Source organism: Pristiophorus japonicus, chromosome 15 (genome assembly GCF_044704955.1).
Source record: "Pristiophorus japonicus isolate sPriJap1 chromosome 15, sPriJap1.hap1, whole genome shotgun sequence".
NCBI classification, from domain to species: Eukaryota; Metazoa; Chordata; class Chondrichthyes; family Pristiophoridae; genus Pristiophorus; species Pristiophorus japonicus.
This window is the reverse complement of record NC_091991.1, coordinates 8,433,838-8,451,127: the sequence shown is the minus strand read 5'-3', so window position 1 is coordinate 8,451,127 and position 17,290 is coordinate 8,433,838. Positions and strand designations below refer to the sequence as shown.

The following is a 17,290-nucleotide window of genomic DNA, read 5'->3' as shown; positions in this document are numbered from 1 at the left end:
ATATCTGCCACTGTTCATCAACCATCTTAAACTTTAATCTATTTTCCCAGTCCACTTTAGCCAACTCTGCCCTCATACCTTTGTAGTCTCCTTTGTTTAAGCTTAGGACACTGGTTTGAGATCCAACTCTCTCATTCTCCAACTGAATTTGAAATTCAACCATACTATGGTCACTCTTTCCTAGAGGATCCTTTACTAGGAGATTATTTATTAATCCTGTCTCATTGCACAGTACCAGATCTAAGATAGCCAGCTCCTTAGTTGGTTCTGCAATGTACTGTTCAAGGAAACTTCCTCCACTTTTAATTGTCTGTCGAAAAAATATTTTGCACTCGACTTTTCTGCTGAAATGACCAAAAGATAGTTCAGCTGTTGCCCTGTACAAACTCCCCACCAACCACGGAGCACCAATTCAACACAGCCTTCTTTAAATCTGAAATCAACTTTTATTTTTTTTTATATAAACAAACAGTTAGTGAACACACATAATTGTACACTCATTTAAAACATCAACCGGAAATAAAACGGTTCATTGAACACTAGTGTAATATCAAGTCTTATATAAACATCAGGAACTCCATAATGTCATTCACTACACACATAGTGAACGGAAATTGGAGAAAAAATAAACACCTCACCAAAAAATGAAGGTTCACAGAGCCCGCAAGCGAGAACACCGCAATATTTCTACCACGCACGTAGGAAGGTCACGCGTAAAATACTCAAGCGGGCGGGTAATGTACATCATCCTAAACCAAGGCAACTAGTATCGTTCGACAGCGTCTTATGCTAATGCTTTCTTTTTCCCAACACTTCATTGCGGTAAAGATTAACATTGAGTTGTGGTGTTTTTGTCTCCCAGCAGGTCCAGACACGGCGTGACTGAGCGAGTGGAAGGGAGTGGGGGCACCTTCTGGTTATGGCTGTACGCAAGTCGCGACCGATGCTCCCTCTAAATTCCCCCCGGGCAGGAGCGGGTTTATTTTCTGTTTGAAAGCCAGGGGACCCGCAGAACCCTGCACGGCCGCGCAGCTTCAAGGGAACACCAGTTGTGACTTATTAGAAAGAATCGTAATTCTTTCTTTGGCAGTGTTTTTATATATATATATATATAGTTGTGACTTTACCATGTTAATTAAACCCGCACGTTACCGGTCTCAGTGGCAGTTTCTGATGCAGTGTGCTAGTTGTGTGACTTTTATTAAAATCCTGAGCTAAGTGGACGCTAAAACAGTCGATTCACTAAAGCGTCCGTCACGCTGCTCACTCGAACTTTGAAAGACTTTAGAATACTTTATTTTCTCCCCTCCCGAAGTTGTGTGTGTGTGTGTGTGTTTAGATTGCACAGTGCTCGAAAAAAAGATGCTGTGCGATTTCATCTATTTCTGTTTATTTCCCCTTCGGGAGTGAGCGACAGCTCTCTTGCAGTCCTGCATTGGTCCTTGTAGTCCCGAGTAGAATTTGTGTACGCAAAGCCCCACGCAGTCAACTCGACAGGGCAGCAGAAAGGAATGATTATCCAGGCAAAAAACAAAAGCCCACACGGCTGAATCAAAAATGACTTATCGAGTAAACTTGCCGCTATCCCATTGAAGATTCTACTTTTCTAAGCACACAGGCAGTCACAGTGATACACAGACTCTTTAGACCCTAATGGAATGACCGATAGCTTTATAATAGAGCCATTGCCTACACTATAACAAGAAAACACATTTAAAAACTCCTCCCGAAGTGAGCATCTAGTACAGGAAAGAGTGATGGACCTGCCTCAGCTATGGTGGCTTTGGTGTGGTCCTCTCACCGATCTTTACTAAGGTGTGTTTCCATCTTGCTCTATGGGCTTCACAAGAAGGAAATCACTGGAATGCAGAAGAAATATGTAACCCATATAATATATAGCATTGACTTTCCTATTTCTCAGTCAATTTGTATAATTTAAAATTGAACATCGTATTAAAAACATTGCACAGAATAAGAAATGCTAAACAACATACAAACCACACAGACTAGAAATCATTTTCCGTTTAACGGGTATATGTACAACTGTGAGATACATCATTTCAATCATGCTCTATCTACACAGATCATATTGCTTAAAAGGATGATGGTTTTGGACAGTGCCGATGAGATGAAGGGCCCTAACAAACTTTTTTTCTTTAAATACACCTACGTTTAATAGTGGCGAGATGCGGGGAAGGGAGAAGGGATGGGTTGGGGGGGGGGACAAACTACTGGAATAGTCAAGGTGGAAGTGGATAGATTGGCGGGGTGCAGTTTGAGGTATTTACACACACTAACGGATCAGCACTGATCGGAGGAGACACTGGCAAGGCTCTTCATTTCTTCATGCCCAGAGTGACGTCCACTTCCTCCTCGGGCTGTAAGGTGTGCCACTGTGCGATGGGCCTCCTGGGGTTGGCCAACATGTCTGACCAATGGCGGAGCTCCGCCGCGGTGCTGTTGTAGCCCACAAAGACTTTGCCGATGGCGTCGTTCTTGCCGATCTTGTCATAGTCCAGGACAGTGACGACAACCTGCACTTTCTGTGAGAATAAACGGGGGGGCGCAGGGCGGGGGAAACGAGAAAAACAAATAAATGTCCTGTTAATCTACACACATCCAATTCTGCCCATTGTCACGGTTTGTGGCCATGCTTTCGTGACATTAGCGCCTCTGTGAGGTTAAGTAATGCCTGAAGTGTAACAGCCTGCTTCCATTCCATTTAACGGTGTGACCGTTGACACTGCTGTGTCAGCCAATCAGTTGGAGGCCGGGACCAATCAAACTGAGTCTCCAAACTCCTGACCCAAACTACAGCAAAGTCTCCCCAAACAAGCAGGGGTAATTCTCCAGCAAAATAAGAACATAAAAAATAGGAGCAGGAGGAGGCCATTCGGCCCCTCAAGCCTGCTCCGCCATTCAACAAGATCATCGCTGATCTTCTACCTTCCCGCATTATCCTCATTTCTCTTAGTTCCCCAAAATTCATCGACCTCTGTCTTGAATACACTCAACGACTGAGCCTCCACAGCCCTCTGGGGCAGAGAATTCCAAAGATTCACCACCCTCTGAATGATGAGATTTCGCCTCATCTCAGTCCTAAATGGCCGACCCCTTATCCTGAGACTGTGACCCCTGGTTCTAGACTCTCCAGCCAGAGTGAACCTCTTCTCAGCATTAACCTTGTCAAGCCCCTTAAGAATTTTATATGTTTCAATGAGATCATCTCTCATTCTTCTAAACTCTAGGGAATGCAGGCCTAGTCAGCTCAATCTCTCCTCATTAGGACAATCCACCCATCCCAGGAACTAGTCTAGTGAACCTTTGTTGCACTCCCTCGAAGGCAAGGGACCAGAACTGTACACAGTACTCCAGGTGTGGCCTCATCAATGCCCTGTATAACTGCACTGAGCAACTGATAGTCACATAATACAAATTACGTGCGTAAAATCAATCCCAGTCACTTACAGTGCGGCCTCCAGCTGTGATTGACAGGGGAATTACCCAATCATCTCCATTCTGGGCAGGGAATACATTCTGGGTGTCACTATAGGCAGCCTGTGTTTTTTTGGAAGCGTTCATTTGTGCTAACTGAAATGCAGCCGTTTCTCTGATTTGCTCTCCATTATCACATGACCTATTGCTGATTGGACCCCTTGGCGGATAAGCCACACCCTGAAGTTCCTCTGGAATGTGTAACTGGAACTGCCCAACCCAAGTTCTGAGTGAATTTTCAATTTGTAATTCCATCCATTTTGACTTTGGAAGCCACAGAGGATAGAACTCCCCAAAAGCCTCCAAGTTCCAGCTGAAGTCCCTTGCCCCAGCACAAGTACATGACCATACACACATCCCCACCCCCCCCCTCCCCCCGCCGCCATAGATGGGACATTGTGTACCGATTATTAACAGGTTTATTGGAGCGTACCGATTATTAACAGGTTTATTGGCTATGAAGTGAATAGTCACACTGTTGTGACTTCTGGATTTCATCCACCCCAACGATGTCCCTTGTAACACACGCACTGAGCTTACATGTACCAGGAGGTTGGAAGAACGTGATCTATCTTCTGTGAGTTCCCCCTCTCCCCTCCGATTTCCCCTCCCCCCACCACCACCTTCTGTGTGTGTGTCTCTCTCTCTCTCTCTCTCTCTCTCTCTCTATCCCTCTCTCCTCCTCCTCCCCCCCCCTCCAAGGCTCTCTCTCTCCTCCACCTATGTTGATTGAGGAATAAGTATTGGCCAGGACACCAGGGATAACTCCCCTGCTCCTCTTCGAAATAGTGCCCTGGGATCTTTTACATCCACCTGAGAGAGCAGAAGGGGCCTCGATTTGGCGTCTCATCCAAAAGACAGCAACTCCGACAGTGCGGCGTTCCCTCAGCACTGCACTGGGAGTGTCAGCCTAGATTTTATGTGCTCAAGAGTGCTGCCCACTGAGCCACGGCTGGCACTCCTGGTATCGTCCTAATTTATCTAATCAGCCTGTGCTGAATTGGGGCCTGATTTCTGCCCCCAAACTGGTAGCCCATGACACCCGCTGCAAGGCCAGGCTTCATCTTGGTTGTGATGTCTCGATGGTCAAAAGGCCTAAAACATCATCATAGGTGGTCCCTCGAAGCGAGGATGACTTGCTTCCATGCCGAAAAGGGATGAGTTCCCAGATGTTTCAATGAAGGACCTAATATTCCAGATCCAGAACTACATGTTGAAGGGTGGGAGATGCCTGTGCGTGGATTGTTTTAACGTGGGGTGGCCGTTGCACACCAGCCACCACACGGGCTTGACAGAGCAAGGTCTTGGTCCAGTGGCAAGGGTTAACCAGGACGACTGGAGACCAGCTCTGCTGCACGAATCTAGTGCGCACACATATCGCAGTGTGAGCTGGGCCCGTGCTGCCCCTGGGCCCTCGCCTCTCCTGGGCCCCGAACTCACGTCTCTCCTGGGCCCTGATCACATCCCTCTTCGAACTCTTGCCTAAACAAATGGCCTAAAACAATTCACTGTCGATGACAATTATAGGGAATCGGGATGGGCATTGCAGTGAGCTGCCGCACTCTCCTTTCATTTATTTCTGGGTCATAGATTCCAAAGCCAGCCCTGTCGGATTAGAATGAAACCAGAACATAAAAGGTTAAATAATGATGACAGGTTGCATAAACCAGGCTTGTGTTCATTTTCAAATATACATCCAACTCCCTTTTGAAAGTTACTATTGAATCTGCTCCCACCGCCCTTTCAGGCAGAGCGTTCCAGATCACAACTCGCTGTGTGAAACATTCTCCTCATCTCCGCTCTGGTTTTCTTACCAATAAATCTGTGTCCTCTAGTTACCGACCCTCCTGTCAGTAGGAACAGTTTCTCATTATTTACTCTATCAAAAAACCCCTTCGTGATTTTGAACATCTCGATGAAATCTCCCCTTAACCTTCTCCGCTGTAAGGAGAACAAGCTCATCTCTCTGACTAACTGGACGGTAGCGTAGTGGTTATGTTACTGGGCTAGTAATCCAGAGCTGAGAGTTCAAATCCTATCAGCTGGGGAATTTAAATTCAGTTAATTAAATAAAGCTGGAATAAAAAGTATCTGTAATGTTGACCACAAAACTGCCAGATTGTTGGAAAACCCCATCTGGTTCACCATATGACTCCACTCCAGATACACAGCAATGTGATTGGCTCTTAACAAGTCTCTGAAATGGCCTAGCGAGACACTCAGTTCTTCATGGGCAATAAATGCTGGCCTTGCCAGTGATACCCACATCCCATGAATCCATGAATGAAAATAAAAATAAATTCTATTCTGGAAAATCTCCAAGACTTTGACACCCTTCCTAAAGTGTGGTGCCCAGTAATTGGAGGCAATAATTGACTTTACCTGTATTTGTTCAAATGGTACTTCAAAGCTGAATGATTCGTTATAGTACGGGTTTAGAGTATTTTTCTTGATTGTTGTCTTCTTTTTCTTCAGTCTTTTGCCATTCTGCATCAGATGAATCTTCACATAGGGATCTAGAAAGGTAATAATGGATAGCAGACAAGATGTGGTCAAGTATCACTTCATCGCTCAAAATGAAATCTGTTTTTTTAGCGAGAATTTCTCCCAGGAAACAGATTGCACACCGGAAACATTAGCCTTCCTTCTCTCCCCACCCTCCCTTTCCCTCAACGTCTATCTGTCCCACCTGTGACAGGGACTGTGGCTCTCGTATTGGACCGTTCAGTCACCTAAGGACTCATGTTAAGAGTGGAAGCAAGTCTTCCTCGCTTCCGAGGGACTGCCTGTGATGATGACTTACAGACTGACCTGCTGCAGCTGCCATTTCTATTGAAGAAAGATTTACATTACTACAGAGCCTTGCATGACCTCAGGACGTCCGCAAGGCACTTCACAGCCAGTGAAGCACTTTTTTGAATTGTAGTCAGTGTTGCAATGTCGGAAACACAGGAGCCAATATACGCACAGCCAAGGTCCCACGTTATGACCAGATCTTCTGCTTTTGTGATGTTGGTTGAAGGATAAATATTGACCAGGACACTGGGGAGAACTCGCCTTCTCTTCTTCGAAATAGTGCCATGGGATCTTTTATGTCCACCCCAGAGAGAGGACAGGGCTTCGGTTTAACGTCTCAATTGAAAGACGGCGCCTCCGACAGTGCGGCACTCCCTCAGCACTGCACTGGGAGTATCAGCCTAGATTTTGGTTGCTAAAGTCTCTGGAGTGGGACATGAACCCACAACCTTCTGACTCAGAGGCGAGAGTGCTGCCCACTGAGATGAGGAGGAATTTCTTCTCTCAGAGGGTTGTAAATCTGTGGAATTCTCTGCCCCAGAGAGCTGTAGAGACTGGGTCATTGAATATATTTAAGGTGGAGATAGACAGATTTTTGAGCGATAAGGGAATAAGGGATTATGGGGAGCGGGCGGGGAAGTGGAGCTGAGTCCATGATCAGATCAGCCATGATCTTATCGAATGGCGGAGCAGGTTCGAGGGCCAAAATTGCCGACTCCTGCTCCTATTTCTTATTCTCTTATGTTCCCAGGAACTATTACTCCCGAAAAATAGTTTCCTTTATGTCGTGCGGCTAAATTCACATCAATATCCGGCCATTTGTCATCCTGTTTCCCTGAAGACCAACAGTGACTGCACTTCAAAGGTACTTCATTGGCCATGAAGCACTTTGGGACCTCCTGAGCATGTGAAAGATGCTATATAAATGCAAGTTCCTCCTTTCTATCCACAACAACAACAACAACTTATATTTACATAGCGCCTTTAAAGTAGTAAAACGTCCCAAGGCATGTCAGCTGTGGCTCAGTGGGTAGCACACTCACCTCTGAGTCAGAAGGTTGTGGGTTCAAGAGACCCGAGATCAAAAAATCTAGGCTGACACACCCGGTGCAGTGTTGAGGGAGTGCCACACTGTCGGAGCTGCCGTCTTTCAGATGAGACGTTAAACTGAGGCCCCGTCTGCCCTCTCAGGTGGATGTAAAAGATCCAGTGGCACTGTTTCAAAGAAGAGCAGGGGAGTTATCCCCGATGTCCTGGGCCAATATTTATCCCTCAATCAACATCACTAAAACAGATTATCCGGTCATTATCACATTGCTGTTTGTGGGAGCTTGCAAGTTGGCTGCTGCATTTCCCACAATACAACAGTGACTACACTCCAAAAGTACTTCATTGGCTGTAAAGCGCTTTGAGATGTCCGGTGGTTATGAAAGGTGCTATAGAAATGCAAGTCTTTCTTTCACAGGAGTGGTACGAAACAAAATGATGAGGAGATAGATGCTGGTGAGAGAGAACATGCATCCCATTATAACCCATCCATCCAGAAAGACCCCTCAAGCCCGCATCACAGGTTCTAACAGTTTTTAAGTTGCTTCTACACTAGGCGAGACTATACTAGCATTGCTAGTTCCTGACGCTTGCATCTCTTGTAATTGGCTGCATCGTGAATGTAAGCCAGCCGGGATTTGCTGAGAGCAATGGCTGCCGGGAGCCTTTGTTTTTCAACCAGGTTTTCCTTGAGGATCCTCATAGAATCTTACAACACAGAAGGAGGCCCTTCGGCCCATCATACCTGTGCCAGCTCTTTGAAAGAGCTCCCCAATTAGTCCCAGTGCACCGCTCTTTCCCCATACCGCGGAAAATCTTTCCCCTTCAAATATTTATCTAATTCTCCTTTTGAAGAAGAAGAAAGAAAGACTTGCATTTATATAGCGCCTTTCACAACCACCGGACATCTCAAAGCACTTTACAGTAATGTGAGAAACGCAGCAGCCAACTTGCAAGCTCCCACACACAGCAATGTGATAATGACCAGATAATCTGTTTTAGTGATGTTGATTCAGGGATAAATATTGGCCCGGTACATCGGGGATAACTCCCCTGCTCTTCTTTGAAATAGTGCCATGGGATCTTTTATGTTCACCTGAGAGAGCAGACGGGACCTCGATTTAAAGTCTCATCTGAAAGATGGCACCTCCGACAGTGCAGCGCTCCCTCAGCACTGCACTGGGAGTGTCAGCCTAGATTTTTGTGCTCAAGTCCTTCGTCTGGGACTTGAACCCACAACCTTCTGACTCAGAGGCGAGGGTGCTGCCCACTGAGCCACGGCTGAAAGTCACTATTGAATCTGCCCCCACCGCCCTTTCAGGCAGCGCGTTCCAGATCACAACAACTCGCTGCGTAAAAACAGATTTGTCATCTTCCCTCTTACATCGTCTACTTTCAATGGAAAAGAAGGTCGATGGGACTTGCAATGACAATATCAATTTTAAGCACAAATTGTCTTTTATTTCGTATTTTGATTTTTACAGCAATTTGGAAATATAGATTGAAACATTTCCATTCTAACGCTATCAAAATACCATTTCCTAATGGTTCTGTGGCTCTGTGAATTGATTTTAGAATTATAGTGAAATTTAAGTAGGATTGTCACAGATTCATTGAAGAGCATTGAGTTCCATCAGGGCCTTAAATCCTTCAATTTACGATCGGTTTGCGATGATTACACTCCGATCTTTTTCTCAGGTTTTCCTTTAAACAATATATTTATTAAACATTCATGAATAAGTAAACAGATAGGAACAATATGTTTTCGTTTTGTGATACATTCGGGTTATTTGTGTTAATCTTGCCACCAGATCATAGTGCTGGATATAAAATAAGAATTGAATTGATTTTTTGAGACTTTTACTTAAAACTTCATTCTATTATTTAACGAGTTATATCTGTGTGCATTTTACAAAACCTTAGTTATGCCACATAGAATGAGACCATTGGGCCCATTGTGTCCATGCTGGTGCTGGCTCTTAAGAACATAAGAATTAGGAGTAGGAGTCGGCCATTCGGCCCCTTGAGCCTGCTTCGCCATTCAATAGGATCATGGCTGATCATCGACCTCAACTCTACTTTTCCGCCCGATTCCCATATCTCCAAAAATCCAAAAAATTAGCGCTCGCTGTATTGAACGACTGAGCAACCACAGTCCTCTGAGGTGGAGAATTCCAAAGATTCACCACCCTCTGAGTGAAGAAATTCCTCCTCATCTCAGTCTTAACTGGTCGAGTCCTTATTCTGAGACTGTGACCCTCGTTTGAGACTCCCCAACCAGGGGGAAACATCCTCCCTGCATCTACCCTGTCAAGTCCTGTAAGAATTGTGTATGTTTCAATGAGATCACACCTCTCATTCTTCTAAACTCTAGAGAATATAGTCCCAGTCTACTCAATCTCTCCTCATAGGACAATCCCCCCACCTCAGGAATCAGTCTGGTGAACCTTCGTTGCACTCCCTCTATGGAAAGTATATCCTTCCTTAGGTAAGGAGACGAGAACTGTGCACAATACTCCAGGTGTGGTCTCACCAGAGCCCGATATAATTGCAGCAAGACATCTTTACTCTTATACTCCAATCATTTGGTAATAAAAGATAACATACCATTTGCCTTCCTAATGGATTGTTGTACCTGCATGTGAACTCTGTGATTTGTATACAAGGACACCCAAATCCCTCTGAATACAAACATTTACTCGTCTCTCCTATAATATATATTGAACAAAATCAAAATACTGCGGATGATGGAAATCTGAAATAAAAACAGAAAATGCTGGAAACCTCAGCGGGGTCAGGCAGCATCTGTGGAGAGAGAAACAGAGTTAACGTTTTGGGTCGATGACCCTTCGTAGGAACTTTTTTTTTCATTAGGCTCTCACCTTTTAAAAAATATTCTTCTTTTCTATTCCTCCCACTATAATTTCACATTTCCCCACATTATACTCCATCTAGCACCTTCTTGCTCAATCATTTAACTGGTCTATAACCTTTTGCATAAGGAGCGGTGTGCGGGCCCATGGTGCAGCGTGGAGACCCCGGCCTGTGAGAAACCATCAGCGGTAGGTCGGGGCCATAAAAGGAGCGGCGTGCGGCCCAGGGAGCAGCGTGGAGGCATGCCACTACAAGGTCCAGTGCGAGGTGGTGCAGGAGGATGACGGCAGCGAAGAGTGATGTCAGCAAGGTCCAGGTCGGTGACTGGAGCGTGGGCAGGTGCAGCAGGAACGGTGAGAGACTGTGGAGGGATGTAATCGGGGCGCATGGGGAGGCGTGAGTTCAGGGCCAGGGACCCAGGGGCAGCACGGGCCCAGCCCACACTGCGATATGTGCGCGCACTAGGTCCGTGCCTCAGAGCAGGTCTCCAGTTAGTCTTTGGTAATCCTTGCCACTGGACCAAGACCTCGCTCTGTCAAGCCCGTGTGGTGGCTGGTGTGCAATGGCCACCCCATGTTAAAAAATTCCAGGCACCGGCATCTTCCACCCTTCACGATGTAGTTCGGGTTCTTCATTCGAAACACCTGTGAACTCATCCTTTTTTTTGGCGTGGAAGCAAGTCATTCTCGTTTCGAGTGACTGCCTATAATGATGAACCCTTTGCAGCCGCTTAGCATCCTCCTTGCAATTTACTTTCCCATCTAGCTTTGTTTTATCAGCTAACTTGGATACATTTCACTCAGCTCCCTCATCCAAGTCATTGATATAGATTGTAATTAGCTGAGGCCCAAGCACTGATCCTTGCAGTACACTACTAGTTATAACCTGCCAACCTGAAAATGACCCCTTTTATTCCTACTCTGTTTTTTTTCCCATTAACCAATCTTCAATTCATGCTAATATATTACCCTTAACCTCATGAGCCCTAATCTTGTGCAACAACCCCTTGTATGGCACCTTATCGAATGGTCTCTGAAAATCCAAATATACAACATCCATCCACTGGTTCTCTCTTATCTTCCCAGTCAGTCACACCCTCAAAAAAACTCCAATAAATTTGTCAAACACAATTTCCCTTTCATAAAGCTGTATTGACTCCACCTATTCATATTATATTTTCTAATTGCCGTGTTACCACGCCCGTAACATTAGGATGTCTGGAAAGAGCGTACGACAAACCAGTCCCACCCACCCCTTCCCTCAACGACTATCTGTCCCACCGGTGAAAGAGTCTGTGGCTCCCGTATTGGACTGTTCAGCCACCAAAGAACTCACTTCAGGAGTGGAAGCAAGTCTTCCTCGATTCCGAGGGACTGCCTATGATGATGAATATTAGAATTTTCCCTACTACTGATGTCAGGCTAACTGGCCTGTAGTTCCCTGTTTTCTCTCTCCCTCCTTTCTCGACAGTGGGGTTACATTTGCTACCTTCCAATCCGCAGGAACTGTTCTAGAGTCTAGGGAATTCTGGAAGATCAAAACCAATACATCCACTCTCTCCGCAGCCAGCTCTTTTGGAACCCGGGGATTTGTCAGCTTTCAGTCCCATTAGTTTCTCCAGTAATTTTTCTTTACTAATATTGATTACTTTACGTTCCTCACTCTCATTAGACACTTGGTTCCAATGCTCCCCCTATGATGTGCGGGCACGAGGTCACACATTGATTGGGAGGTCCTGCGCAGGCCACTCACCAGCTCCTACCACTGGAAAAGATACTGAACAAATTTAAAGGCACTGTGCCCATGTAAAAAATAATTAGATGGGACATTGCTTGATTCCCCACTATTTCAAGTATGTTTTTTGTGTCTTCTACTGTGAAGACAGATACAAAATATTTGTTTAACATCTTTGCCATTTCCTTATTCCCCATTGTGATTTATCCTGTCTCTGCCTTTAAGGGACCCGTGTTTATTTTCGTTAATCTATTTTTACATACTTGCACAAGCCCTTACAATGTGGTTTTACATTTCTTGCTAATTTACTCTCGTCTTCTATTTTCTCCCTCTTTATCAATTGCTTGGTCATCTATTGGTGATTTTTAAAGTACTCCCAATCCTCAAGCTTACTACCCTTTTTGACAACATCATAAGCATCTTCTTTTAATCTCATACTATCCTTAACTTATCTAATTAGCCACAAATGGACCACTTTTCCAGTGGAGTTTTTATTCCTCAAGGGAATGTATATTGATTGAGAATTATAAATTGTTTCTTTAAATGTTTGCTATTGCTTACCTGCCATATTAATCTAATTTCCCTATCTACCTCAGCCAACTCACTCCTCATACCTCTGTAATTGGCTTTGTTTAAATTTAAGATTCTAATTTCAGACAAATGCAATATGAAATTGTATTATATTATAATCATTCTTCCCCAGAGAATCCTTTACTATTCATAAATATGGTGGCTACAAGAGCGGGTCAGAGGCTGGGTATTCTGCGATGAGTGTCTCATCTCCTGATTCCCCAAAGCCTTGCCACCACCATCAGGCACAAGTCTGGAATGTGATGGAATACTCTCCACTTGCCTGGATGGGTGCAGCTCCAACAACACTCAAGAAACTCAATACCATCCAGGACAAAGCAGCCCGCTTGATTGGCACCCCATCCGCCACCTTAAACATTCACTCCCTCCACCACCGGTGCACCGTGGCTGCAGTGTGCACCATCTACAAGATGCACTGCAGCAACTCGCGATGGCTTCACCTCCCAAACCCGTGACCTCTACCACTTAGAAGGTCAAGGGCAGCGATTCAAGAAGGCAGTTCATCACCACCTTCTGAAGGGCAATTAATGATGGGCAATGAATGCCGGCCTTGCCAGCGATACCCTCATCCCATGAACAAATCAAAAAATATTACTAATTAACCTTGTTTCATTACACAATGTTAGAACTAATGAGGTTCTGCAGGGCTCAGTACTAGGTCCCTTGGTTTTTGTGATATACATCAATGATCTACACTTGAATATAGGGCATATGATTAAGAAGTTTGCAGATGATACTAAAATAGGCTTTGTGGTTGATAATGAAGAAGAAAGGTGCGGACTGCAGGAAGATATCAATGAACTGGTCAGGTGGGCAGAACAGTGGCAAATGGAATTTAATCCAGAGAAGTGTGAGGTAATGCATTTGGGGAGGGCTAACAAGGAAAGGGAATACACATTAAATGGTAGGATACTAAGAAGTGTAGAGGACATGACCTTGGAGTGCATGTCCACAGATCCCTGAAAGCAGCAGGCCAGGTAGATAATAAGATGGTTAAGAAGGCATACGGAATGCTTGCCTTTATTAGCCAAGGCGTAGAATACAAGTGCAAAGTATAAAACACAGGTTAGATCACAGCTGGAGTACTGCATGCAGTTCTGGTCACCGCATTACAGGAAGGACGTGATTGCACTGGAGAGGGTACAGAAAAGATTTACGAGGATGTTGCTGGGAGTGGAGAATCTAAGCTATGAGGACAGATTGGATAGGCTGGGTTTGTTTTCCTTGGAACAGAGGCGGCTGAGGGGAGACCTCATTGAGGTGCATAAAATTATGAGGGGCATAGAGTGGATAGAAAGGGCCTATATCCCTTAGCAGAGGGGTCAACAACCAGGGGGCATAAATTTAAAATAATTGGTAGCAGGTTTAGAGGGCATTTGAGGGGAAACTTCTTCGTGCAGAGGGTGGTGGGGGTCTGGAACTCACTGCCTGAAAGGGTGGTAGAGGCAGAAACCCTCACCACATTTAAAAAGTACTTGGATGTACATTTGAAGTGTCGTAACCTACAGGGTTATGGACCTAGAGCTGGAAAGTAGGATTAGGCTGGATAGCCTCTTGTTGGCCAGCACGGACACAATGGGCCAAAATAGCCTCCCTCTGTGCTGCAAACTTCTATGTTTCTGTGATAACCTGTTCCTTACTTGGTTCTGTGTAATGAGACAGGATTAATAAATGATCTCCTAGTAAAGGAACCTCTAGGAATGAGTGATCATAGCATGGTTGAATTTAAAATTCAGTTGGAGGGTGAGAAAGTTGGATCTCAAACCAGTGTCCTAAGCTTAAATAAAGGAGATTACAAAGGTCTGAAGTCAGAATTGGCTAAAGTGGACTGGGAAAATAGATTAAAATATGGGATGGTTGATGAGCAGTGGCAGACATTTAAGGAGATATTTCATAACTCACAACAAAAATATATCCCAATGCGAAAGAAAGATTGTATGAGAAGAGATAACAATCCGTGGCTAACTAAGAAAATAAGGGATGTTATCAAATTGAAAACAAGAGCATACAATGTGGTCAAACTAGTGGGAGGACAGAGGATTGGGAAACGTTTAAAAGCCAGCAAAGAACGACGAAAAAATAATAGAGAGGAAAGATAGATTATGAAAATAAACTAACACGAAATATAAAAATAGATAGTAAGAGTTTCTACAGGTACATAAAAAGGAAAAAGTGGCTAAACTAAATGTTTGTCCCCTAGAGAATGAGACTGGGGAATTAATAATGGAGAACAGGGAAATGGCAGAGACATTGAACAAATATTTTGTATTGGTCTTCACGGTAGAAGACACTAAAAACATCACAATAGTGAATAATCAAGGGGCTATAGGGAGGGAGGAACTTAATATAATCACTATCACTAATGAAGTAGTACTCGGTAAAATAATGGGACTAAAGGTGGAAAAATTCCCTGGCCCTGATGGCTTACATCCTACAGTCTTAAGAGAAGTGGCTGCAGAGATAGTGGATGCATTGGTTGTAATCTACCAAAGTTCCTTGGATTCTGGTGTGGTCCCAGTGGATTGGAAAACCGCAAATGTAACGCCCCTATTTAAAAAAGGAGGCAGACAAAAAAGCAGGAAACTATAGACCAGTTAGCCTAACATCTGTCGTTGGGAAAATGCTAGAGTCCATTATTAAGGAAGCAGAAGCGGGACATTTGGAAAAGCATAATTCAATCAAGCAGAGTCAGCGTGGTTTTATGAAAGGGAAATCATGTTTGACACATGTGCTGGAGTACTTTGAGGATGTAACGAGCAGGGTGGATAAGGGGGAACCAGTGGATGTGGGTGTATTTGGATTTCCAGAAGGCATTTGATAAGGTGCCACATAAAAGGTTACTGCACAAAATAAAAATTCACGGGGCTGGGGGTAATATATTAGCATGGAGGGATTCAAATTCCTGGGGCATTGGAACCGGTTCTGGGGGAGGTGGGACCAGTACAAACCGGACGGTCTGCACCTGGGCAGGACCGGAACCAATGTCCTAGGGGGAGTGTTTGCTAGTGCTGTTGGGGAGGAGTTAAACTAATATTGCAGGGGGATGGGAACCTATGCAGGGAGACAGAGGGAGACAAAAATGAGGCAAAAGCAAGAGACAGAAAGGAGATGAGGAAAAGTGGAGGGCAGAGAAACCCAAGGCAAAGAACAAAAAGGGCCACTGTACAGCAAAATTCTAAAAGGACAAAGGGTGTTAAAAAAACAAGCCTGAAGGCTTTGTGTCTTAATGCAAGGAGTATCCGCAATAAGGTGGATGAATTAACTGTGCAAATAGATGTTAACAAATATGATGTGATTGGGATTACGGAGACGTGGCTCCAGGATGATCAGGGCTGGGAACTCAACATCCAGGGGTATTCAACATTCAGGAAGGATAGAATAAAAGGAAAAGGAGGTGGGGTAGCATTGCTGGTTAAAGAGGAGATTAATGCAATAGTTAGGAAAGACATTAGCTTGGATGATGTGGAATCTATATGGGTAGAGCTGCAGAACACTAAAGGGCAAAAATCGTTAGTGGGAGTTGTGTACAGACCTCCAAACAGTAGTAGTGATGTTGGGGAGGGCATCAAACAGGAAATTAGGAGTGCATGCAATAAAGGTGCAGCAGTTATAATGGGTGACTTTAATATGCACATAGATTGGGCTAGCCAAACTGGAAGCAATACGGTGGAGGAGGATTTCCTGGAGTGCATAAGGGATGGTTTTCTAGACCAATATGTCGAGGAACCAACTAGGGGGGAGGCCATCTTAGACTGGGTGTTGTGTAATGAGAGAGGATTAATTAACAATCTCATTGTGCGAGGCCCCTTGGGGAAGAGTGACCATAATATGGTGGAATTCTGCATTAGGATGGAGAATGAAACAGTTAATTCAGAGACCATGGTCCAGAACTTAAAGAAGGGTAACTTTGAAGGTATAAGGCGTGAATTGGCTAAGATAGATTGGCGAATGATACTTAAGGGGTTGACTGTGGATGGGCAATGGCAGACATTTAGAGACCGCATGGATGAATTACAACAATTGTACATTCCTGTCTGGCGTAAAAATAAAAAAGGGAAGGTGGCTCAACCGTGGCTATCTAGGGAAATCAGGGATAGTATTAAAGCCAAGGAAGTGGCATACAAATTGGCCAGAAATAGCAGCGAACCTGGGGACTGGGAAAATTTAGAACTCAGCAGAGGAGGACAAAAGGTTTGATTAGGGCAGGGAAAATGGAGTACGAGAAGAAGCTTGCAGGGAACATTAAGGCGGATTGCAAAAGTTTCTATAGGTATGTAAAGAGAAAAAGGTTAGTAAAGACAAACGTAGGTCCCCTGCAGTCAAAATCAGGGAAAGTCATAACGGGGAACAAAGAAATGGCAGACCAATTGAACAAGTACTTTGGTTCAGTATTCACTAAGGAGGACACAAACAACCTTCCGGATATAAAAGGGGTCAGAGGGTCTAGTAAGGAGGAGGAATTGAGGGAAATCTTTATTAGTCGGGAAATTGTGTTGGGGAAATTGATGGGATTGAAGGCCGATAAATCCCCAGGGCCTGATGGACTGCATCCCAGAGTACTTAAGGAGGTGGCCTTGGAAATAGCGGATGCATTGACAGTCATTTTCCAACATTCCATTGACTCTGGATCAGTTCCTATCGAGTGGAGGGTAGCCAATGTAACCCCACTTTTTAAAAAAGGAGGGAGAGAGAAAGCAGGGAATTATAGACCGGTCAGCCTGACCTCAGTAGTGGGTAAAATGATGGAATCAAT

At 44.6% G+C, this 17,290-nt stretch overlaps 1 protein-coding gene across 1 annotated transcript in view; it reads right to left on the bottom strand.

The window, feature by feature from the left end:
- Window positions 1-2,336: 2,336 nt before the first annotated feature.
- The window catches only part of syt1a (synaptotagmin Ia), a 126,594-nt gene continuing 111,640 nt past the window's right edge, over window positions 2,337-17,290 (bottom strand). The window contains exons 7-8 of the mRNA XM_070901539.1: window positions 5,878-6,011; window positions 2,337-2,543 (exon numbers count right to left, since the gene is read on the bottom strand). Coding sequence (XP_070757640.1) covers window positions 2,337-2,543; window positions 5,878-6,011 — 341 coding nt within the window. The remainder of the gene's footprint in view (window positions 2,544-5,877; window positions 6,012-17,290) is intronic.